The sequence below is a fragment of the Ammospiza nelsoni genome, chromosome 1 (genome assembly GCF_027579445.1).
Source record: "Ammospiza nelsoni isolate bAmmNel1 chromosome 1, bAmmNel1.pri, whole genome shotgun sequence".
Lineage (NCBI taxonomy): Eukaryota > Metazoa > Chordata > Aves > Passeriformes > Passerellidae > Ammospiza > Ammospiza nelsoni.
In genome coordinates this window covers 75,615,199-75,641,078 of record NC_080633.1, presented here as the reverse complement: position 1 = coordinate 75,641,078, position 25,880 = coordinate 75,615,199, and the positions used below count along the sequence as shown (strand labels likewise).

The following is a 25,880-nucleotide window of genomic DNA, read 5'->3' as shown; positions in this document are numbered from 1 at the left end:
ACTGGGGGCTCTGGGGGCTCTGCCCTGCACTCCCTGTGCAGAGCTGGGGCAGTGCCAGGGCTGTCCCGCTCCTGACACATGACAGCAAACAAGAAATACTTTTTAGTGCTTTACCTCAAAAGTTCAACATATCGGTCTTAGCAAGCAAAAGCTGTGCTTGAAACAGAAAGCTTTAAATTGCCTGCAAAGGGTCATCTTGGTCAGGAAGAACAATTAAGTTCATTTTATTTTCAATTGATTCATAACTTTTTTCAGTAGAACTTGAAATTTCCATTAGTATCTTCCTCTATTTTGCACCTCCTACATTCAGTTTTAGTTAGTTTTCCTTAAGAGGGGAAAAAAAATAAAACCACCTTGTTTTCTGTAAAGATCCATTGCAGATTCCAAAACCATTAAAATTGTTAAATTTGGTAAGTAAAATACTTAAGGTCCTATAGAGGCCAAAGACATATAAGAACAGATTGTAAAATTAGTATTTGCTTGAAAGTTGAGCATATAATTTCACAGATGATATCCCACTTCTTTGACTGTAACTCCTTTAGTTATCATGACCTTTAAAACTATGCAAACTATGCCCCAAACTACCCACGGAAGTGAAAGAGGTTCTCTACTATGCTTAGTGTTTAATTTCAAGCTATTGAGTGAAAGCACATTTACATGTATCTACCTGAGATATAGATATGTCTACCTAAGCAATTTAGTGTCTTACTGTTCTTTTTCTATGTATTTTGCTTTGCTTCTCTTTTTGGAATTGCAAGGAGTTGAAGAGCACAGTTGCCTGTTTTGAACCCTGCTCATCCCACAGAAGGACTTTGCCATGAGATAAGAACAGAATGGAGCAGCAGGATGGCATGAACCCCAGGCCTCACATAGGTGAGGTCTGGCTAGCTCATCCTGGTTAATGCATCCAGGCAAAAATTCATGCTCTGGCAAACTGTGTAAAGCAACTGCTCGTACATGTATCACTGGTCAAACAAAGACCACCCCAAGCTATGGGGCAGATGGCATCTGTGACCACTAATGAACACCTAGGCCCACCCAAACATCCTTCCATGGATACCCAGAAATTGAACTATAAGAGAAGGCCCCATAGCAGGAACTTGGGATACGATAAAGGTCATACTATTTTCTGGGTGTTTCCTCAGATGCAGGGGGAGGTTAAAAGAAACTGAAGGAGAAGAACACATCATTAATATTGGATACAAAGAATACAGAATCTATGGACTCTAAGGAAAGCCAAAGCTGCAACTGTGCTGAATCAGCTTTGATTGGGTAAAAGGTCATTCTGGCCAGGGGGGACATCATGACCCATCAACTTAAAAAACTCACTGGCTAAAAAGAAAGGAACTGGGAGGTCTTTCATTTAAAGTGTGGGGCACATCTGAGCAAAAAAATAATCAGATAATTTGGACACTGGGAATCGTCCCCTTAAGCAGCTGGGTAAGGAAGTATGCCCTCAGTATACCCTACTCAAATTACTTAACCTCTCTTTTCTTCTAAGCAGACAACACTTTAAAGAAATTTACACGCACAGACATCTGTCCAAGGCTGTGAAGCCACAGTCTTTGAACAAATATATTTGGCTTCAAATTCAGGCACATAGGAACTGTGGCCCTTTTGGTCATCACCAAAAGACTTGTGGACACTACAAAGACTTTGCCTTCAACAGTTACCCATTGCATTCTGTATCATCCAGCAAAACCCAGTGTCTTGCAGGGGTACATCCAGAACAGTAGCTAACAAACAATTCATTATTTATGAGAATAAAACTTCAGTATTCAGCCTGGATAGCTCTTTGCCACCAGCACCTTCTGCTGCTGTTTCCTGAAGCAAGAAATCAGAGCCTCCAGCATACACTGAGGTTTCCAAAGGAATAATCCTTTTGCAAACAGAAAATACCAACCCTCTGCACACTAACGATTTAGAGTAAGTGATGAATCTAAGCAGTTTTAATCATAAACTTCCACTAAGCTGAGACTGAACAGACTTTGAGAATTAACCTTTCCCAGACTCACTGAGAATCAATCAGCCTTCAGGACAATCCTACAGGAAGCTTTTGATGTCTCTGATATTATGGGAAAACAATATCACACTCTGACACTGTTGACCTGTTCTTAAATTTCTAGGAGGCCACACATGTACCCCCAAAAGCAATCTTTCATACGCTTGAAATGAATTGGTGCCTTAAATAACCCTCTTCACATTCTGTATTTTAAGTCTTGCTGAGAAAGAAATAAATTTCTAAATGTTCTTGTGTCTCAAATATCAATTCCACCACACTGCAGTATCTTCAATAAGATAAAGTTTTTGAAGATACACAGCTGTGAATAACTTGGGCTTTGCTTCTAGTGGAATTGTACCAAAAACACCTCACTTGGAAACTGTTAAAGGACTAGCTGCCCTCTTTCACCTTGACAGATCACTATTCATTTATTCAGTTTGTAGAATATCTTCCATCCCTTTCCATTTTTTTTATTGATCTCTGTCATGAGAATCTGCTCTAGCTGAAAATTCAACCTTTACAGAACTTCAGCGCCACAGAGCTGATTACCGTCACCTGAAAGAAAAGGCATTTTACATCTCTCAGTCAGATCTTCACACCAAATATTAAGCCTGCCCATTAGCACTTGCAATTCAAAACACTACTCTCTCATGGCAGCAAAAATCTTCAAAAAAGAAAGAAGTATGGTAGAAATCCTCTTCAGAAATCAAAATGCAGAGATTTTTAAAAGGGTTTGGTAAGTTGTCACCTTACCACTACAATAACATCACTTCATTGGGACCATTTATTGTATGTGTCACACCTGATGATGAAACCTTTGAAATCAAAACATGATATTTTGTGCTCCCGTCTTCAAACCAGTACTTTTCGTAGCTGCTTCATCAGAAAGAAAAATACAAGCAACACCTGCGGCTTCCCTGCCTTACGTCTTCCTGACTGTTATGTGGCACATCATCCGTAGTGTCTATAGACAGTTACTGAAACTGTAACTGCAGCTCCTGGAAATGTGTCATGCACACACAGCTTGCTAAGTCTTTCCCTCAGAATCATGTCTGGGTTGGGATTCTCGAAGTGAAAGGAGCTAAGTGAGGTTGACATGTTCTGCTCTTTACACCATCAAAGATAATGACTACATTACAAGCACGTGAAAGTGAATACTGCCAGGATAATCCTTTCTGCCAACAGTTCTAATATGACACACACACATATTATATACATTTATGTGCAAATATATGATAAATTATCCCTTGAGATACTAAAAAGGCACTGCAGTGTTACTAAGAACTTCAGTCTCTCAAAGTGCTGAAATATTTGTGTCAGTGGATCATTTATGCAATAAAACTACGGTAATGGAAATTGCTGGAAAAAGTCAATATCTATCTCAGAAAACTTAGTTGAGAGAATATCTGCAAAAATAAACAATTGACAAGATCTGTTGAGATAATAAAAGGGGAAGTGAACTTTAATATGGATACAGAACTTATTTGTAAATTTATTTTTTAATGACCCTGTACTAAGATATTGTTGGTATACAGTAGTGCTTCCTTTAGGTGACAACTACTAGAAAATAAAGTTTTGTTTTAAAAGCATGGTTTTTTCTGGATATGCTCAAAGTAAATTGAAGTTTTTTTGAACAGGTTTGAAATTGCATTATAATTTCAGCACTTAATTTGAAAAACAATAAATGCGCCTTGAAACTGTATACTAAGAAAAGAAATAAAAATTATGAATCAACTTTCCATAATATTAATGAAGTGGTTTTCTGACATGAGGTTTACACTTCCTTTAGAACATTCCTGCATTGTTTAGCTGAAACTGGGAGGACCATTTTTTGCTCAGATTTTCTTCTAGTAAGAAATTTCTTCCAAATTTCTTTAGATTTTCTTCTTTCTTTAGTAAAGATACCTCAAAGACAAATTGTATAACATATATATATATATAGAGAGAGAGAGAGAGAGGTTTGCTTTTCCACATGGCTGTTCTTTATGACTTCAACCTTTAGTAGAAATACAGCTGTAATTATTATTTGAGGTTCTGCATATACAAAAATCACTTACATAATTTTGATTTCTGTTTTAAGGATTCTCTGTATTACATGAAGGAAAGGATGACCATCCTCTTTCTTGTGATAATAAAAAATATTGATCTAAAGAAACCAGGGAATGTCCATAACCAGCCAATATGTACTCTGCCACCATTTCACACAGATTCATGAAGGCATGTTTCAGTTGTTACGGGATTTTGTATCCCATTAATTCAATGAACACCATTTCCATCGCATTATTGTAGTTGAACATTTTCAAGATGACCCAAACAGTGAATAAATGAATGCAAAAATTGCATTGTGAATTGTGGACACTTGTTTCATATTCACCAGTTATGAAGTTTCCCTGACAGATATTAAGATGCAGGTTATGAAACAAGAAAAAATATATCAGTGCTGAGATCAGGAAGCAAAAGATGTAAACCATAAACCCAGATGAATCAGCTTTGGAAGTTATGCTGATTCGTCCACTGGCATTGCACAAAAATTCTCTCGTAGTCCTTGGCCATGAATCATTGAGTTCTCTTATTATCTCCCAAAATTTCCAACTGTAAACATGCTGCAGAGAAATTAACATTAAAGTTGGCATTTCATGTCACCTATCAAAATAATTTTGGCTCTGGATAAAATGAGGTAAAAGGAAACATCCAGAAATATTTTGAGTATAGAACTGAGATGGCCATTGGAAAGGTAAGTGCAAAAATAAGAGAAAGGAGATAGATACTATAAAATTTATACAGAAAAATTTTCATCAGTAATTGTTTATTTACCTAATCATTTGAGATTTTGGACTATCAGAATAAAGCATTATTAATGTAACAATCACATTTTTATTCCACATATAATGATATCTCTTTCTATTAGCTTTTTTTTGTATAAAATTCTCTCTGAACAAGTACTATGCTATGATACTCTTAATTTTATATGTGTTTTCAACCCTTTTCCAAAATTTGTCACAAAATTACTACTGGGCAATTTTATATACTGTTAAATTTTAAATTTGCTTTTGAAAATTAACAACTCTTTTATTCTAAGCAGAACAAACTAGATGAAAGGACTGTCTTAACAGCTCATCAAGTTTCTTCTCAGTGCTGTACTCTTAATCCATCATTTTACTTATCTTTACTTACCACTTCAGTTTTGCAAACACTTATTTTCTCTCAGCCAAAGTAGTTCAATGTTTATCAGCAGCTTTTCTAATGGAGGTGAGTTAAGTCTAAAAATGTTAACCCTTTCTTTTCTAAAGAGTTTTCCTTCAATTATTTATGATTGGAAGAAAAATTTTAAGTAACACCACTTCCTCTTCATGATTGGAAAACATAAATGTTAAAAAATAGTACAATAGGAAAAAAGTAATCAGTATGCTTCTGGAGGTCCTTACATACGAAGTTCTGGGTGCCCTGGAAAGCTGTTTATTTCCTAGGACGGTTGTAAGCAATATACTTTCAATGTAATAGTAAAAAGTTTTGATACCGTTACCCTTCTTAATTTGTGGGTAAGGTCAATTTTCAGAAACTATACACCTGACACAGACTGAGCAACTGGTCCACTTGCTTAAGAACACTTGGGAGTCATGACTTTACACTTGAGAACTGGATGAAATAAACATAGGGACTATTTACAAGACTCAACATGCTTTGGAAATGGCTGCAGTATTTAAATGCTAGTGCTAATACTACAGACTCAAGGCAACAAATAAAAAATGGCTTACATTCATAAGCCTGCACTCTTAAATTTTTACTTACTGTTTAAATTTCATAAGTTTTAATAAGCATTTCTTTCCACAAATCCTCCAGTGTCCTTAATTCTTCTAAGAAATATTTTATAATACAATGCTCCCATGCAGCAGTACATGCTGGGGCCCAGCTGGCTGGACAGGAGTTTTGCAGAGTGACCTTGGGGTCCTCCTGAGCAGCAAGCTGGCCAGGAGCTAGAAATGTGTCCTTGCAGCAGTGGTCATCAGCACCCTGGGCTCCATTTGGAAGAGATCACCTGGAGATGAAGAGAGATGATTGTTCTGCCTCCATGAGATAAATCTGTACTTTTGTGCCAAGGTCTGGGCTCCCCATGTGAAGAGAGGTACAGAACTACTGGAGTGGACTCCAGGAAACAGCCAGAAAGTTGAGTAGGGAATTTGGGCATTTTTCATATGAGGAGAGCTGAGATTGCTCAGCCTGGAGAAGAGAAGGCTCAGCACAGACTTTAATAATGTATAAAATTCTTGTGGGGAAGAAGTGAGGGAGACAGGCCCAGTTTCTTTTCAATGGTGCTCAGTGACATGACAAGAGACAATAGGCACAATGTGATATGCAAGAAATTCCCTTCAAATATAGGAACAAATCTTTTACTGAGTGGATGGTCAAACATTGAATAGTTTGCCTGGTGAGATTGTGAAGTCTCTACCTTTGCAGCTATTTAAAATCTGACAAGACATAGTCATGAGGAAAATCAAGCTTACTCTGCTTTGAGCATGGGGTTTGAACTAGTTGATTTCCGAACATGCCTTAAAATCTTAGCTGCTCTGTGAGTCAATGATTTTAAAAAAGTCAGTACATCACTGTGGTATTTTTCAAGTTCAAAACCATGTAAATACTCAAAATCTGCTTTATAGAAAACTGAATTTCTTTGTTTAGAACCAATCATTGGTGTTAAGTTCTACCCACTACTGCCGACACTAAATTTCATTTTCAAGACAATTACCACTTTGAATTAACAACTTGTACATGACTGAATGTTATTGTGGCACTATGCATTATATATTTTTCAATAAATTGCTTGGGAAAACCTAAACTTCAACAGAAAATTATTTAAAGGACAATTCCAGTGTCATTTATGTATACCTCTAGTAATCTACACAGTCACATGTACCAGTCTGCTGTCTTCTTTTGCAGTTCACTTCCTAACCACATGATTTCTATCACATGGTTTGCAAATATACTTTACTCCATGCAATTAATTGATTTTCAGGGAGAGGTAAAGAGGAAGAATATTTTTTTTCTTCAAAATAGGCTGCATTCCTCAAACATGAGCAGAAAAAGAAATGCAATAGGAAAAGAATGCAATATCTCCTATGAAACATGAAATATTCAGAGAGAGAGTTGGAAAATTATTTTATAATGATTTATATAGTATTATGCTTTGATAATGAAGACATACTGAGTGGGCTGCTGGTAGGTATGATGTCCTTAAACAAACAAATCTGTCAAAAATATTTTCATTTGTTTCCTTCAAGTATTTCTCAGTAGCTCTAACTAGCAACGTTAGGTTAGTCATTCTAATAGGAGAAACAGTATATCTGTTTCTTGGAAATATGTTTCTTACACATTAGAATAAAACATAGAATGTAAGGCTGTGGAAAGATAAAAGTGCTTGAAAATTATACAGAAAACCTTATGAGAAACCTACCTTGCCTACATACTGATAATCAGATCCTGTGTACTCCTCTAAAAGAAAAAACTGGTTCCACATCCAGCCTCGCTTCTGGCGGTGAATTGTTTTCCCATCATTCCCTAAAGCACGTCCACCAAAGCTTCTGGGTCTGAGATCAGGAGTCCTTCTGAAGAGCATTTCTGTATGGCAGGGATGTGGCAGCCACATCCAGAGCAGCAGAAGTAATAGGACTTGCTGTATTGTCATAGTTCTCCACTGCTGATGCTCTTCAAGCCGGTCGGCAGTGGAGCGTGAAGTCCTGCTTCTCCTAGCTTGCTTTTTTATGTATCTAGTTTCTGATGCAGCCAAGCAGTTTCCAGCAGCTCATCTCTGAACTGTATACAGTAACCAAATCCTGAAAGTAAAGAGCGAAGAGACAATGTAAGTTGAAATGCATTCACTCCTTAGCGTCCAACACCACTGCTACTGTACCCTTCACATACAAAACATGATGACATAGAAAGCAATCTTGTCAGAAATATAAAGGTTATCCATGTAGGGGGAACGCTGAATCTATCAGGTAGCTGCTGTAAGAATACTTCCTTAAAAAAAGTAAGAGTGCAATTTAAAAAAAAATCAAAACTTCTAAGAGTGTTCTTTATTTAGACTGGTGGATAAATATTGCTGAAACTTACACATTAAATACTGCTGTCTTTGCTTCAAATGTTTTCCACCCAATTTCATTTACAAGAATTTCAGTGTTTTATTAATCTTAGTATCAAGAGACATGAAACTCTAACACAAAGTAGTTCTGGAAATTACAAATGGTACAACACCAGTTCTCCAGGGCATTTTAAATGGTAAAAGGAAATATATGCATCAGAAGAACTACAACATGGTACAAAGGAAACTTTTTAACAGAAAAAGTTCTTGAGATGGTCTTGCAATATAGAGTGATACGAGCTCAGCGTTAAAATGTAGGAAACATTTTTAAAAATATGACTGCCTGTTTTCCAACTATCCTGAAATACTGAATTTAATCTCATTGTAGGAAATGATATTGCAGGGAGAAGGCAAGCCTCTCCCAACAGACCCTTTATTTGTCTCCACTTTTGTTTTTTTCACTTTGCTTTATTTTATTTCTTCCTTCATCTAACAGAATCATGAGATGTTCTTCCAGCAAGAGAAATTCAGTCAAGTTCTTTTCACTTTACTTCTATACCAGCATTTAAAGAATAGCAGTTTTTGTTAGTGAGATCATTTTGTAATTGTTTCCTACAGTAAACAATAATAACCTTTGACTTTTCATCTTAATAGGGTGTAGTTTCTGCAAACGTTAATCAGGGTGGTTTTGCTATTCTTCCTAACATACCCATAAAAAACAATGATGGTTGAATATTCTTCCACAAGTGGCAAAAAACTCAAATAGTAACCAGCTTGGGTTCTTTTTTCTCCTCTTTGCTGATTTTAATAGGTCAGCGATGTGCTCTTCTTTCAATAACTTTACACTATAAATATAATTTACACTATATTTCACTATTATCTTAAATATTTTTATTTTTCAAAGAAGAGCTATGTAAACACTTCAGAAATTCTTCCTGTATTTCAGTTTGATATTGATGTGTTACTCAAACTATTTCTAGTAAACCTCTGTTGATTAAAAGAGCTTATAATAAAATGTCAGGATTTTTAAAGTGGGTACACTATGAAATATAGTGATATAGTTTAAAACCTGTGTGTCTGTGGGCAGGCATGTTAACAACTGAACAGATATTTTTCAGGAACCAGTTATTGTCTTCAAGTTATATTCACTCAGGAGAACATTCTTCCCTCTTTCCCAGCATTTGGAAGTGCAAACAACTTCTCAAAGCCACTGCTGTTAAGGATTTTGGCCCCAGCCTTGTTCTCAGTAACTCACAGATACACATTTCCATAGGTCAAAGCAAACACCAAGTTATGTATAGTTTTGTTTACCCCTTTTCCCTTTCTCCTAAAACTTTGACATTTACCTCATTTGTGAACTTTGATTAATACACAGAACAATAATTTCTAATATAAGTTACTAATGATGAATATGCTACATATGTTGAATTATATGAGCATGTACAAACTGGAGGTCCCCCACCTTGGAAATAATTTACCATAACTCATACTTGCGTTCTTTTAAGACAAAAGTAAACTAAGTGAGAGAAGAGGGCAATGATTTATTCCACGATAATTAGAAATTTTTTTTTCAAAGACCTTAAAAAATTCAAAGTTGAAATTCTCTCTCTCAATTTCCCTAAAATTTTGAAAACTAGTGGGTTTTTGAAAAGGGTATATAGAATTTTCTTCTCTCACTCTCTTTTTTTGTGTGTGTGTGTGTGTGTGTGTGGGAGGGGAGTGTTTCCTTTCTCTTTTTCCCTTTTTTCACTTTCTTGTTGCCCTCAGTATATATATTCCATTATCCACACATTATTATTTGATGTAGAAGTGTTGTTAAATGCCTCTTGGGAAATAATGCTTCAATATTAGGGGTTGTTATTGAATTTCCTTCTTGTTAAATTAGGTCAGCAGAATGAAAGCTCAGATGAAAATTGTTAAACTCACAAAAGTAGCTAATGTACTTGGCAAGCACAGCTGCTTAATGGATGTACATACCAGCAAGGACTTTTCTCTCCTTTGAGAGCCCTGTTTGAGTTCAGTTTCCTGCTTTAAATGTGATGAGCTTGATAGTAGTCTGCTCTAAAGTAATAACATTTACCTTTAAAAATGAGCTAGCGAAAAAGAAAAAAACAGACTAAACTAATAAAAGGCATTGTATAAAGGTAAAATTTGAAGACAATTAGATGAAGGAAACCTTTTAATCCATAGCTACAGAAAGTAAAAAGCAATCTGAGTTCTGTATTAGATTGCATATCTGGATTCTGTGCTGGAAGAGTGAATGGAGGAAGAAACATTTTTCGTCTGTTTGCTTTTTTGGTGTTTAGGGGTTTTGTTCGTTGTTTGTGTGGTTGTTTTTTTGTTTCTTTTTAATTCCCTGGAAAACAAGATGGAAAACTGTCAAACTTTTGAAAAAAAAATTCAGCTTAGGGGAGGGTTTGAGAACTCAGAAGAGTTTAAATAGCTTTGCTGGCCTAAAGTATTTATTTTTAAAAGAATTTAAAGAGTTTAAAATCGCTTTAAATAGTTTTAAATTAAACTGTTTCACCAATCTTTCTCATCAAATCTCTCTCTACCTCTTTCTCCAGATGATCACTTCTAGAATTTTTGTCACAATAGAAGAGAAAAAAAGGAAAAAAAATTACAGCTTTTAAAATCTATCAGATATGTCCAATTTCTGTGTAATATCCTCCCGTGTAATTCCCATATTTTTGTGTTGTATCCTTCTAAATTACAGTAAATTACTACAGAAGAACATTGTTCCCAACTGTGATCTTGTTTATACAGGTTTGTGGATTTGTATTATTTCTAATGAGTTTTCTTGGAACAATTTCTATCATCATTAGCTTTCAGGTAACGGTTTAAAAACCATTAGGCAGTACTTTCCATAGGTTTATCACTTCTATATCTCTCAGAACTTAGAAAAAAATGTTTTAATGCTGCTCAAAATGTATTCATGTGATTTTCAACTTCTACAAAATTTAAAAAACACTATATATTCCTTCTCATTCATTCAACCCCTCCCTCCAATACTAAAACATACTTCATGCCATTTGAAACTCATAAGACAACATCTGTATAAGATGGGCCTTGAATGCTTTTAACTGATGCATGTGTCCAAGTTCCACTTACTGGTTCAGGAGACAGAACTTTTACACTAGGGATTTCATTTCTAGATTAAGTTCTGTCCTAGTTTTGTCTGTTTTTTGGTATTCATATATAGTTCCTTCTGGAATTCAGCAGAACCAAATTTAAAATAGAAAATTTAATACAGATCAAAAGACTGTGTTTATTTTTTAATAAAGAAATTTAAGTAAATTTCTCTTCTGAGGAGCAAATTTGAACAATAACAATTTTACTTGGGATACCTACCATTTAAGAATTTTGTTCTGTATTTGACCTTGGTCAAACTTGAACTGAGTTTTAATTATGTGACATTTCAAAAAGCTTGTTTAAGGAAAGATATTTATGCAATATCCTGTTTCCCCATTTCTTTTTCAGCTGGGAGCCACTCACAGCTCTCATCTTGTCTTTCAATCCTTTTTGCTATGTTTGTACAAAAGAAAGAAATTTTTGGAACTGAAGATGCTTTCTGAAAAATTAGATTAAATTGTGTTAGAATCTCATGAGGAGAATAATATTTAATTTTATTATACTGGAAGCAAGCAGAGCATATTTTGTTCTTGTTTTGCACTTGCTCTGCAGAGCTGATGCCAACAGTGCTATTCTTATACAGAGCCACAGTGAGAAACTTTTCTTACTTTCTGTCTTACTTCACCAAATTTTTGGGCACTCTCCAGCCACTGGTAGAGAGCTACCAACACAGTTTCCAGACCTTGTATCATAGTTCCTCCCGCCTTCAGCCTAGTGCCAAAGTTCCTATGGCCATCAGCCATGAGCCACAATTCCATAATGTCTGGTGCCACTGCTACATTTTGGTTCTTCCTTGACTTAGGCAACTTGCTAAGGTGCCTCGATTTCATTAGAACTCTGGTTCCTGGCTTGTGGTGTCAGAAATGAAATTCAAACCTCTGGCTAAGATTTGAAGTAATAAGGACTATTTAACAAGCTAGTAAAAATAGAAGTAACAGGACAGCTAAGTGCAAAAAAGATGTATTTTCACTGAGCCTCACAAAGAGCCTTCAGCTCAGGTAATTTAGTTGTGTTCATTTATTTGCTATCTCTATCAAAATCAGAAGTTCTAGTGCTTTGGAGCATAGTGTGATGAAGCAAGCAGTTTAAAAAGACAGCTTTGCAACAGCCTGTAACTCAAAACACAGCAAATCTTTCTGTATGTGCAACCCATTGGTGTTAGATATCCCTTAAGGGAAAAAAAGACTATACATTTTTATAAAGAATTTTAAGAGTATTTGAAACAGACAAATTAGGTCTGTCAAATGATCAATTCATAATGGATTCTACTCTCATCATTCCTTGTATTATAGATTTATGTTCATTACTTTATGTATTATATCCCAATGAAGTCAACTGAAGTAATTCATAATTTAATTGCTTGATTCTGAACTAAGAAGATAATGGGTAAATTGTCAATAAGCTGCTTATTTCATAGCTTCTAGCAGAACCCTTGCACACCACAGTGACCACACTTCAAATTATTGAATTATAACAGGAATTTGCAAAGTAGTCAGTTATACCTTTGAACCTTATAATTCAGTCTTGTTTATGAAGTCCTTTAACCATTAATCTGCTTAGGAATTTGAGTTAAATATACATAGTCCAATACTACACAAAAAAACCCCAACAACTACCATTTCAGGGATAAGTTATTATAATTTTTAATACTAATAATATTTCCTAATCCTCAAAACTACTTCATTCAAAGGAGTGTTTTGGGGAGAAAGGTACTGAAAAACGAGCAGAGAAAACAAAGGAAAAAGAAATACTGAACTTTACAACTTTTGCTAGAGAAGCCGATTTTTTGGGCTACAGGAGATTATATATAAGCATGCCTTATGTCTTTTTTTAAAGTATATTTATGTACTAAAAATTCTAGCTATTAAAAAAACCCAAAACAAGTAAACATGCACTATACTAAATTCAAAGTGGAAGGTTAAGGATGCAATCTATGTTCCACTGCTAGTTCAGTAATTGGATGTCCACAACTATAGTTAAGTGAAGAAAAATCCAAAACATGGAAAAGATAACTCCAAGCTGATGTTAAACTGAAGAGGAAAAAGGTATTGAAACCCACTCTTCCCAGTTCCCCTCCTGTGAAGAATATAGTCCTCCACCCTCTAAAAACCTCTGGGTGCCTCATGAAAACTTCTCCCTTGTCTTCTTACAGAAGAGTGGAACCCTTAGGCATAAGACAGAGTGGGACATTCAAAGAGTGAGCAGAAGACCAGAGAAAAGGCAGAAGGTATTACTAAGTTATTTTGCATAACAATTTTAACTGTTTATGAATGAGGATTTTTTGTGTTAATTAGGTTATCTGGATAACAATAGCTAATAATAAATCTTAGCTCTCCACATACAGTGAATATAACTTTTCTGACAGTAAGACATTGAGAGTGCCACACTATTATAACAGTTTTCTACATAGATAGTTAAATCTACCACTGTCAATAAAGTTTTGGGGGAGAAGTTATACAGGCAGCAGTGACTAAATGGTGAGTGACTTGTGAACATGCAAACGTTATTTTAATCTTTATAAGTGCTGTAAATTGTGAGGTACCCACTGCATTTTATTACATGTGGCACTCTGCTCTCCCTGCTATATGACTCTTTCCTATCTCATTGCATATACTGAGTTAAAGTTTCATGGGGCAGCTACTCAGCACTCTGCTACATGATAAGGATGAAGAAGTATACAGTTAATTTAGTAAATTTATAGAGTATATAAGCCCTCCCTGCTGAATTAAAGATAGAAAATCAAAGTATTAAAAAAAAAAATAAAGCTACTATCTGAAATTTGCAGGATGTAGCAAAAAAGTGGAAAGATCATAAGAGGTTGCACAGCATAACAATAAACTACTGTGTTGAGTTGACACAGGCAGGCAGCCAGAACAACCACAAACCCATGTCTGAAATGAAAAGAGCAAAATAATTTCGTTACTCGCTAACCAGAGGATCCTGAAGCAACACTGGGCAGAGAGACCCAGGAGGGAATGCAGGCACCATCAGGCTCAGTCCACCCTGATGGACAGCGGCCCTGCTGTTTACACACATTTCTCAGGGCCCTGTGCACTTGTAGTTTACCACTATGCTCTGATCTCATCTGTGGCTTTTATGATCTTTGCTTTGATCTCTCCCAAAGCAGGGAGCTCAAGCAGGTCTGTGAGACTGCCTCCAAATCTCTCAAACCACCGACAGACATCATCAGCAGTAGGTGTAGTATGTGAGGTGTCCTGCATTGTTATTCTCCAGACCCTGGCATTCCCCGAAGCAAGGTCACCTGAGAGATTCTACCATCCCCCCTTGCCATTCTTCTGCTTTTAACCCTGTCCTCCCAACAACTACCCAGGCACAGTTCTGGAGAATATAATGCATAAGAAGTATAATGGTTTTGAACAATTTCCATATAGTGGATTTTTTATCACTTGTCTTCAAAAAGAAGAAAAAGAAAATGGGAAAGAAGATATGTGGACAGGAATATTATTTTTAAGAAGTATGAAATAGTCCTTCCTCTCCACTCAGCCCCATTGTAAATTCAGCATTTAGTTTTGAGCACACATGTAATTATTTATAACATGCAAATTATTAGACATCAGGCTAGTAACAAAATACCAAGGAAAAAAAATTATTTTTAAGGAAAGAACAACAACACCCAGCTACCCAGTCTACAGAAAGAAAACAAAAGGAAGAAAGGGCTATGGTTGTAGTTTTTAGAACCACTTCTTGAAATTAAGAAATTATTTTCAATGCCCAACACTGATAGTCTAAGCAATTTACTTCATTCACAGCCACGGTGATTTAGGTTAAGTGTTAACTAAAGCTTCCTATATATTTGCAGGGATAGCTGGCAGCTGGAATGAGATGTGACTGAAGGATTTGAAGGACAGTCTGAGCAAACTGCTTTCTGGTATGGGCTGCCTCCAGCTGGTATGACCAGAGTATTTCTCAAGATATTTTCACGTTTCATCCCATTGAATTCTATCCTTTCTTTTTATATGCCATTATTCCTTTTCATTATATCTTTCTATGTCTGGTGCCACTGCTACCAGTGACCACTGCAACCACTGGTCACCCTATTCTCCTATATGAATATGGATTGTTCATTCCAGATCAACTACATCCTTTTCCATTTATCTGATTTAATCTTTAAAGTGGCTTTAGATTTGCTTTTGTGGGTTGAGAGCAACTGAAATTCTCTTGCTTGCCAGCCAGCATAACATGCTTTTCCACATCAAATGATACAGTCCTAGACACATGGTTTAGAGAAGGTCCTGCTAGTCCTCTGAATTTCCCTCCATAAGAATTTGTAGTTGCATTTATCCCATAAATTGTCTGCTATACTCTCTCCGATAGTGAATTTATCTCTTTCTTCCTCCAATTCATCTCATGTATATCTTCCTAAATAATTATCTTCTTTGTGTTTAACCTATAGCCATGCTGTCTTCTAAAACATCCATATTTACTATTAGTAGAGATTTTTCTTTTACAAAGAGGGTAGTCCTCTGCTTCATGTATTATAAAACCTAACTGAAATCCCAAAGCAGTTACAGCTTTTAGTATTTGATCCTTCCTTCCTTCCTTCCCTCCCTCCCTCCCCTCCCTCCCTCCCTCCCTCCCTCCCTCCCTCCCTCCCTCCCTCCCTCCCTCCCTCCCTCCCTTCCTTCCTTCCTTCCTTCCTTCCTTCCTTCCTTCCTTCCTTCCTTCCTTCCTTCCTTCCTTCCTTCCTTCCTTCCTTCCTTCCTTCCTTCCTTCCTTCCTTCCTTCCTTCCTTCCTTCCTTCCTTCCTTCCTTCCTTCCGACACTTCCTTCCGACACTTCCTTCCGACACTTCCTTCCGACACTTCCTTCCGACACTTCCTTCCGACACTTCCTTCCGACACTTCCTTCCGACACTTCCTTCCTTCCTTCCTTCCTTCCGACACTTCCTTCCTTCCTTCCTTCCTTCCTTCCTTCCGACACTTCCTTCCTTCCTTCCTTCCTTCCTTCCTTCCTTCCTTCCTTCCTTCCTTCCTTCCTTCCTTCCTTCCTTCCTTCCTTCCTTCCGACACTTCCTTCCTTCCGACACTTCCTTCCTTCCTTCCTTCCTTCCTTCCTTCCTTCCTTCCTTCCTTCCTTCCTTCCTTCCTTCCTTCCTTCCTTCCGACACTTCCTTCCGACACTTCCTTCCGACACTTCCTTCCGACACTTCCTTCCTTCCTTCCTTCCTTCCTTCCTTCCTTCCTTCCTTCCTTCCTTCCTTCCTTCCTTCCTTCCTTCCTTCCTTCCTTCCTTCCTTCCTTCCTTCCGACACTTCCTTCCGACACTTCCTTCCGACACTTCCTTCCGACACTTCCTTCCGACACTTCCTTCCTTCCTTCCTTCCTTCCTTCCTTCCTTCCTTCCTTCCTTCCTTCCTTCCTTCCTTCCTTCCTTCCTTCCTTCCTTCCTTCCTTCCTTCCTTCCTTCCGACACTTCCTTCCGACACTTCCTTCCGACACTTCCTTCCGACACTTCCTTCCTTCCTTCCTTCCGACACTTCCTTCCTTCCTTCCTTCCTTCCTTCCGACACTTCCTTCCTTCCGACACTTCCTTCCTTCCTTCCTTCCGACACTTCCTTCCGACACTTCCTTCCGACACTTCCTTCCGACACTTCCTTCCGACACTTCCTTCCTTCCTTCCGACACTTCCTTCCTTCCGACACTTCCTTCCTTCCTTCCGACACTTCCTTCCTTCCTTCCTTCCTCTATCCCTATTTTCTTTTTATTTTTCCTTACATTTCATCTTTGACAGACCATGGCTTTTCAGGAAATAAAAATATCAGAAAATTCCATGTTAATTTTGCCAAGAATGAAACCTGAGAGGTCATTGAATATCTAGACCTGGGGACTATTCCTTCTCCCTGTTATGAAATTTGCCTGAGCAGGGTGAATTATAATGAATAATGCTGAACAGTTAAGAGAAATACATTCTTTTCCTTCAGTGCAGGTGGAATTTTAAATCTCCTAGCCTTTGCTATCCAATGCTTTCACCTGCCAGCAAACTCTAAGCCTTATTCGGGAAATAGAATAAGCACAGAAGCGTGCCAAATATCTAAAAACTCCCTCTAATCTCATCAGGAGTTTATATCTTCAGCTCAGGCTGAAACCTTACAGCTTTAGAGAGCAGAGGCAGTTCACTAAAGTGTAAAGAATTGGGGCATTGAGTGACTGTGCCTGCTTAGAAAACTGTGTAATTTAATAAAGTGTTCATTGATGTCTACACAGTGGCTCCTCAAACTTGTGTTAGTGCCTGTGCCTGCAGCATGGATAGTCACATTCCTGCTAATTAGATGATAGCAGAAGGATTACATTCTTTCTTAGCAGTCAGGAAGAAATGGAAGCAACCATTTCTCACGAAAAATCACAGCTGAAATTAACAAGAGGATCAAATTTTAAGAAAATTTGTGGAATACATTATTTTATTTCCCAAGCTTATTTGAATAAAAGTGTAAGTATTGCAAAATTCATTCAGTTATTGACAAATTTCATAAAACTCATATTTGGAAGAAAAATAAAATCTTGAAAGAGAGGAAGGTACATTTGCAATGCATTTGGATTTTTTTCCTATAAATGTTTCTTAAAGTGCCTGAAGTTTCACCTTGTGCTCAATTACTTAATTGTAGCATGCTAAAATTCTGCTATGGCTTTTTGTATTGTTCTCAGTTAATCTAGGAAAGCAAAAGTCTCCTCATGGGGTTACTGGTGTGGGTTGGACCATGATGATCTGATATTATGGAAAAAAAAAGAAATTGTAAGGAGTGTAAATATTCATTATACTTGTTTGCTGTGGCTGGATGGAAATGATCAAAATTTCTTCCCTTTCAGCGAGTCAGAATTATGGATCCTCTTTTATAAGCTTGTTCATAAGCTGTTACAAATGTCAAACCATGACAAGAAATCTCTTAAGAATATAACAGATACATGCATAGTTTATAACAGTCTGTAGCCTTTTGTGCCTTACATTAGACAATCTGTAGTACATTGCAGCATCATGAAGTGTTTTCAATTCAGGAAATATAATATTTGCTGTTTGCCTGTGCAATGTGAAACTATCTGTTGTATGAGGTATGCAAGAAGAGCTCCTTCATCCCAAATGGTTCTCACTTTAAACCACTACACAGCAGGCTGCATGTGACACTTTTCAAAATTACTTTTTCAGAGGGATTAAATGCAAAACCTGCAAATTGTATAAAAAAAAATTACCTTTTTTGCATATCTCAGTAATGAAAAGGATGTGTCTTGACTGGTATTGTGAAAGGGTATCTGCTCTTAAGGAATATATAAGCATGGACATGATAAACTGATGATGGACACAGGTCAATTAGAAATCTTGGAGGCAAGGAAATTTTCACTTAAGAATATTTCTGTGCACTGTAAGACTGTACTATAGTTACAGTGGCATTCAAGAGTGCTTTTCATGCTCAGAAAACATCATTTATACATATACTAACACTGCTGTATATAAAAAGAGAGGTAGACATTGATAAGATAAATTAAATTATGCATAGTCTGACCCTGGGTTCCACACTTGGATCAAGTGTGTTCTGAATGCCTTCTGTAGTATCTGTATAGTTCTATGCTTTATACAATCTCTGTTTGTGTCTCAGCTTTCAAGGTACAAGAGGGCAGGCCAATGCAATAGATTCTGTTGGGCTCCCAAGCTGAGCTGGAAAAGTCAGTTAAACCTGTGGATTTCAGAAATATTCACTGGACAAATCTTTTGACATTTAAGAACGTATTTGTATTGTACAACTTGTTTTGATACATCTGTCGTGTTTGATGGTTATACAGAGATATATATGTTAGTTTGCTGGCCTTCTATATATTGTCACTTTTTGGTGTTGACCATAGCATCTGAGGAGTCAGTAATAATATTGGACTATTGCAGAGAAAGCCTGAAGAGAGCCACTAAATTTGTGATAAAAGCCAAATAAGGACATGCCTACTTTTTCCTGTCCAAGTGTCATGGACATAGAATACTTCTTGAAAAAAACAAATACTTGAAAATTATTTCAGGAAAAAAATCAATGTGCTGAAAAACACTTGTAAGGCCCGCATCAATAATGTGATAATGTCAGGAGAAACTTTTCCCAAGAAGAACACTTCTCTGGAGAACTAAATCACTGAATTCTACTTTTTTCCCCCCCGACATAATGTTACACATTTCACACTCTTTGCTGTGTGCTTTTCTGAGAAATACATGAGTGGAAATCAGCAATCACTTGGACTGGAAATGACCTTGCATGGGTAATTGGTAAGGGCTATATCTAGCTGCCACTAAAAGGATTTTATTCAAAACAGTTATTTCCTCTCTGATCTTTCTCTCCTGATCTTCAAGGGTAACCAACAAAACACCTTTCAAAGATAAACCTGGAGCAGAACTTCAAAACTCATCTAGAAGAAAAAAACAATGAACTCAAGTGATTTTATCTTTTTACTGTGCATCACATTCTCTCTCCCTTCCCTTTTAACCTCTGTATGTCTGCAGGTTATAAACAAACTAAATGTCTCTTTCCCTTGAGAGCTAAATATCTCTTGTTATTCTCCACAACACTATGTTCATAGCAGTCTATTTCATTGGTGGCAAATATATATGTATATACATTTTTTCTTTGCAGAATTATTGCAATTGATAGCTATCCAATTTAAATTAGAGTAATTTCTTCAACTTCTGTATAAACTCCCTTTTTTTCAATTTCAGATAGAAAGTATTTCTCTGCCTGTAAGAATGTTTTGGATTACGGTTTTCATTTTTGTCAAATACATCCAGATAGGCTAGCAAAATATTTTGACATTATTAAAAGAGTTATGCCTCATCTGTAACATCTTGGATCATTAGTTACAGCAACACTAGCAATCTTTATGGTGTTCACTACTGCTTCATCTATGATACAGAAAAGGAATATACTCTCTTCTATTGATTCTACAGAACACAATAATAAAATATTATTCTGTCGTTCTGGATCACCTGAGATTGCAGAGAAATTATGTCATAGGCAAGAAGATTAATTGCACCTTTTGAAGTCTCAGCATACAACACTGAGTGGTCTTTCATTTAACTTCTTCTGAGAGGCTTTTATTCTGTATCCCTTACTTGTGTCCCCGTTCCAAGCCTGCTTGGTGAGGTCATTAACATATGACTAGCAATACATTTACTATTAGTCAAGTGAGATCATTTGCCTTCTCAGTCAGGAGGATGTGTGGTAGACAAGAAAACAATAGTAAGCTCCTACCTGTAGGATAAAGCAATGCTCTGGCGAGATATAAATATACTGAAATTATTTTAGCTGCATAACTCAAGTAATAGAATATTAGGTTTAAAATCCACATTTTGTGGGGTCAGTGGTTGGAGACAGGGACAACACACATACCCCAAAGCTCCATGTGATAAACAGCCTCCAGTTTACTCCTTTTATAGGAGCCCCAATTACACATGTGATTGGTTGAGGGCTTAGCCCATCCAGCTCTCTGGCCAGTGACACATCTGCATTGAGAACTGGAAGACATTGGCTGGGAGTCCCTGTGTAGACTGAATCCAACCTATCCTTGCTCACCCAGGGACTGCAATGCCACAACAGAACATTGACATAATTGAGTGTGAACTAATGAGCGAGTACAAAATAGAATAACAAGCAAAATCTCCTCAGTCCATAGGGAAAATATCTGCTTTGCTGCACCCAATGAAGAAACAAACCTGTGTGTCAATGGAGTATTAAGTGAAGTTATGTGGGTAAGCATAAGCAGCCTTTTTCTTCAAAACATCCAAGAAATAAGGCAAACTCAGGAGGACATTTGCAACTTCTGCATGAGGGGTTGCAGCTTGAAGGTTTGTTTCACAGTTTGAGTGTCTGGAGAATCAGTAGTTTAATAGCGCTCATACTGACAAACAGGATAAAGTGGAGAGTGAGAAGAAAAATTAGGACTGAAGGGAATCAGCACCCTGCATCTCCTTTCCTACACCTAAATCTTGCTTAGCAGCAAGTAATAAAGTAGCAACATCCATGGTGTAAGGCATAAAGACATTCCAAAGTAATGACTTTTTGCAAGGAGAGGGACTAAGTAGCAACCAAAAAAGTCTGACTCCGTGTAAATTAAAAGGAATGATTAGCCCATAGTGGTGTGTGTGCAGCTATATTTGATTGAATTCAGAAAGTAGAGATCTTCCAAAACAACTGAAAATGGTGGACACAGTGATTTGACTTAAGAAAGCCAGGAATAATCCCATGTAATTACAGATTACCTTGTACTTTAAAGAGCTGTAAGGGGAAGAAAACTGAAAAATGCCTGCGAAACTACCCAGGCCTTGGAATTAATCTGAGATGTTTTCAAAGTAACTTTCTGCTATTTTTGGTTTGCTTTTTTTGGTTTTGGTTGTTTGGGGTTTTTTTTTGTTTTGGTTTAGTTTGGTTTGTTGCTGGTTTTGGTTGGTTGGTTGGTTGGTTGGTTGATTTTGGTTTTACTATTCATAAAGCAATGATTTGGAGGTGAGAACTTATGTAAGGTTTACCTTGACAACATGTTACTTTTTTGAAATGTAACAGTTTTTGGCCAACCAGTCTTCAGAACTGGAACTGGAACACTGGAATAGAGTGAATTGGCAATTGGCCGGTAATATACAGCACCTACAGTGTTTATTGACATATTATTTAAAACGAGCATTGGATGGAGAGTTTTCATCCTTTTCAGCCAAGAGAAATGAGAAATTCTCCTTTTGGATAAAACTGAAATCTAGATGAATGAAGTAAAGAGTCATACAAGCAATTAAATGGTCAGTAATTATTTGTTAAAATAATCAGGAACTAGGAGTAACAGAATATCAAAATAAAAAAATTTGAGGAATATGGAGAAATTTAGACTTTTGTATAGATTTTTAGTGTTAGTTGGTTTCTTTTTCATCCGAATTCTGTCAGGAAATTCCATGAATGGTTCTGGAATTGGGATTACAATACTGGAGCTTTTTAGACAGTAAAGGCTTTATTGTAAGTGCCATCTGAGAGGTGGTTGGATAGCTGATAAAAGTTCTAGTTCTGGGTACAGAGTCTTATTTGTTTTGTTTCTGTGTATGTAAGTATGTGTGCATGTAAAAATTTTGCAGCTGTAGGGATGCTTATTCAGCAAAGTATATATTAGCAGGAATAATATATGAAGATAGAAAATATATTCTGAAGAGAAAACAAGCTAAAACTAACAAGACTTTGTTTTGCTATTAATTCCTATTTTATTGCTCATTCTTTTCAATATTGTGTTTCAAAGAAACTCACTTCTGTTTCTCTGATAAGTCCCCTCCAATAACCTCTGCTAATTTTTTCTGTGTTTTTTTCTTTCTTCCTTTATTTTTTTTTCCCCTATCACAACAGATTCCTTTTACATGGCTGCTGGACACTCATAAAACAGCAACCAATAGTAGCTGTTCAACCAGTACTGTCCAGCCCTGCACATCCCATGGAACACCAAGCCAAAATATTTTTTCCCTAATAGCTCTTTTTAGTCCAAACTGAAAATACAAACCTGCAAGAGGTCCTGTTAGGCAGAGTCTTGGCCTGTCCACACCATATCCAAAGTGACAATGAGTCTTGATGTTTTGATCCAATCATTCTCCAACTGCACCCACAGCAAAACCAAAAATCCAGAAAACAAAATCCAAACAATGCATATGATGTCACACTTAGCTAGCAAGATCACAAGAAGCTGTCTGAGAGTTTAGGAATACTATATTAGAATAGCAAAGTAGCTGTCATGGTCAAAGGGAAGATGGATTCATACTTATAGGTTTATCCAATTATTTCCTTTGTTAAACAACAAACAGTCCTAATTAAAATGATACAAACAGCTATAAAATCAATATTTTTCCTGACATATTCCTGTAGGATTACAATTATCCCAGTAAAACTCAATGATTTATAGCAATATACCTGATGTACTGTGAATTCTGTGGTTTTAAATAAGTAATTGATGCATGCAGTATTTACAACAGTTTATAATTACCTCTCTTTTTTTTTTCTTTTTTGGACCTAAGATGAATAAAATATTCTTATAATTGTAAAACAAATGTTTATAGTTTAATTCCAATTGGAACTCAATTAGAATTAAAAACATATTTCTATGTGAAAAAAACTTGTTTATTTGTATTTAATGTGACTGAGTAAAAATTGTACAAGAGAAATACAATTAGTATATAGGAATAACTTACACCTGGCAATTACCATCTGGTCTCTGAGTTTTGGGTTTTTGAGACTGTTTTTTTAGAACAAGGGACTGTTTCACTAAAATATGGACAGCTGATAATTTAACTATATGTTTTTTTAAACAACAGTCCTCTTTTTAAATAGAAAGAAATTACAAGTGATTAATGATATATTGATCTTTGCAGTTAAGACTTTGTAAAGTGTTACAGAGACTTATTCCTACCTTGTCCTATATTATATGAAATATTTTGATATAATTTCTGAATAAGTGATGGTGTACTAAGCAGTATCTACACATTTTTCTCTCAAAAATGTTTTTCTGTAAATTTACCAAATCTCAAGAACAGCAAGTGAATTCTCTCTTGTAGAGATCACAAATGAGTAACCACAAAAGGACTGCAAAAAAAATAATCTCTATTTCCAATTCTTAGAATTAGAAATGTTCTCAAAGTGTCTGTTCAGCTACAAATATATTTCCATCTCAGCCTCATAACTGAAATGATAAGATGTATATACCACCCAGATACCTAAGAAAACTACCTGGGGAAAAAAAAAAAGCTGTTCTTCTTAGGACAACAGAAATTTGATAATTCTGTGTATTTGAAGGCAAACCCTTTCAAAATGTGAAATATATAGAGATATATGCAGCATATACCTGAGATATTTTACATATAGTTTATTGTCATTATAAAGTAATAGTTTGGATAAACACAAAGTATTTCTGTAAAATAATTAATACTTAAAAATGTTATTCAACTAAGGCAAAAAGAAACTCACCACTTAATCCCACTTGGTGCATAACATACTAGAATCCCTCAATTCATTTTCTCATTGTACCGATTTTGTCTATGGTAGAATTAATTTCTTTGCAGTATCTTTTATGGTGCTGTGTTTGGGATTTTTGTTGGGAACAGTGTGGATACCACAGGGATGTTTTCCTTCTTGTTAAGCAGCTCTTGCCTGGTGTTGAGGCCTTTTTCTGGTCCTTGCCCCATCCCTCCAGTGAGCAGACTGGGGGTAAACAAGAAAGATGGGAGGACACACAACCAGGACAGGCCATTCTTACTAGCAAGAGGGATGTCCCATGTCATCTGACATCATGCTCAGCAATAAATCTGAGGGAAAAAAGGAAGTGGATGACATCAGGAGCAATGTCTGTCTTCCCACATCACCTTTGCCACATGTGATGGATCCCTGCTTTCCTGGCAATGGCTGAACACCTGCCTGCCCATGGGAAATGGTGAATTAATTGCCTTCCTTTCCTTTGCTTGTGTGAGCAGCTTTTGCTTTTTCTATTAAAGTGTCTTTATGAGTTTTCTCACTTTTACCCTTCCCTTTCTCACCCTTATCCCACAGGAGGGGGAGTGACGGAGCAGCTGTGTGGTGCTTACTCCCTGCCAGGTTTAATCCAGAAAATCCATGCATTTTTTTTCTCTTCCCTCACAGAAAGTTATTTTCAATAAAGTTACTCTCTTTGGATATCAAGAACCAGATGATCTGTGCATTCTTATCACCAGATTTCAAATCACTTAGAGGGAGGAGAACACCATAAAAGATCAAAAAATGTGATAGACACATCTATATGTGATAGACTCTCCTTACAATTCTTGGGTTACAAAGTCATGAGAAAAATCTGAATCTCCCATCTTCTGTTAATGCCAATGTCTAAAAGCTGGCTAAGAAATAAATCCATAAAGATACAGCTTTTTTTTGTATGTACAAGAGTACACATAAAACAGTATATTCAGACACTTTCTGCACTTTCCAATATATAGACACTTTCCTATATTTGTCAATATAGGAAATAGCAATCATTTCTTATCAAAATCACTCCAGGGGAAGCAAATCCATTTCCATCCAATGCATACCATGACTTAACTAGTAGATAAAGAATTACTATTTTATCCAATCTGCCTTGATATTTTTACAGGGTGTCATCCAGCTTCTCACTTTTGAGAATGCTATGTCAGACTGGATCTCTGTCATATTGCTACAAATATCATTTGCTGCACCTGGCAAGAAAAAACCGTATTGACCCAATGCTACTGTCAGCATGGAAGAAGCAATGCTGAACATTTTAAATGTCCTATTTTCATTTATATCTTGCTTTACAGTAAAGCAAGTAGTTACAAGAAGGTTAGGATTTTAGACAAACAGGAGGAAGGTTACTTGAGCTCCCAAATTAATTTATTAGGATCCAATGGATTAATGGCTCCAAATAGAAAGTAAAGGTGATTCTTAGGAGGCTGTAAAGGTCACATAAATTAAATGGTAATACATCCCATTGAATGTTTTTATTCTTATGACTCAATGTGTTTACTTTTCCAATTTCCATCCAGTGTCACTCACAAGTTGCTTACTCTAGCCTATATTTTGAAAATAGATTTTCATTGGCATGTTGACAACTATCCTCTTTTTTTCTCCACAGCTTCTTTTTTATATCTGGTGTTTTTTTACTCCTCTTCCAAACACCTATTTGAGAAAGG

General features: G+C 36.4%; 1 protein-coding gene across 4 annotated transcripts in view; it reads right to left on the bottom strand.

Annotated features, from left to right (window-relative positions):
* The window catches only part of CDH10 (cadherin 10), a 94,527-nt gene that overhangs the window by 47,506 nt on the left and 21,141 nt on the right, over positions 1 to 25,880 (bottom strand). For all 4 annotated transcript variants that reach the window (XM_059472307.1, XM_059472315.1, XM_059472325.1 and 1 more), the window contains exon 2: positions 7,452 to 7,830. In XM_059472307.1, coding sequence (XP_059328290.1) covers positions 7,452 to 7,682 — 231 coding nt within the window. In that variant the 5' untranslated portion in view covers positions 7,683 to 7,830. The remainder of the gene's footprint in view (positions 1 to 7,451; positions 7,831 to 25,880) is intronic.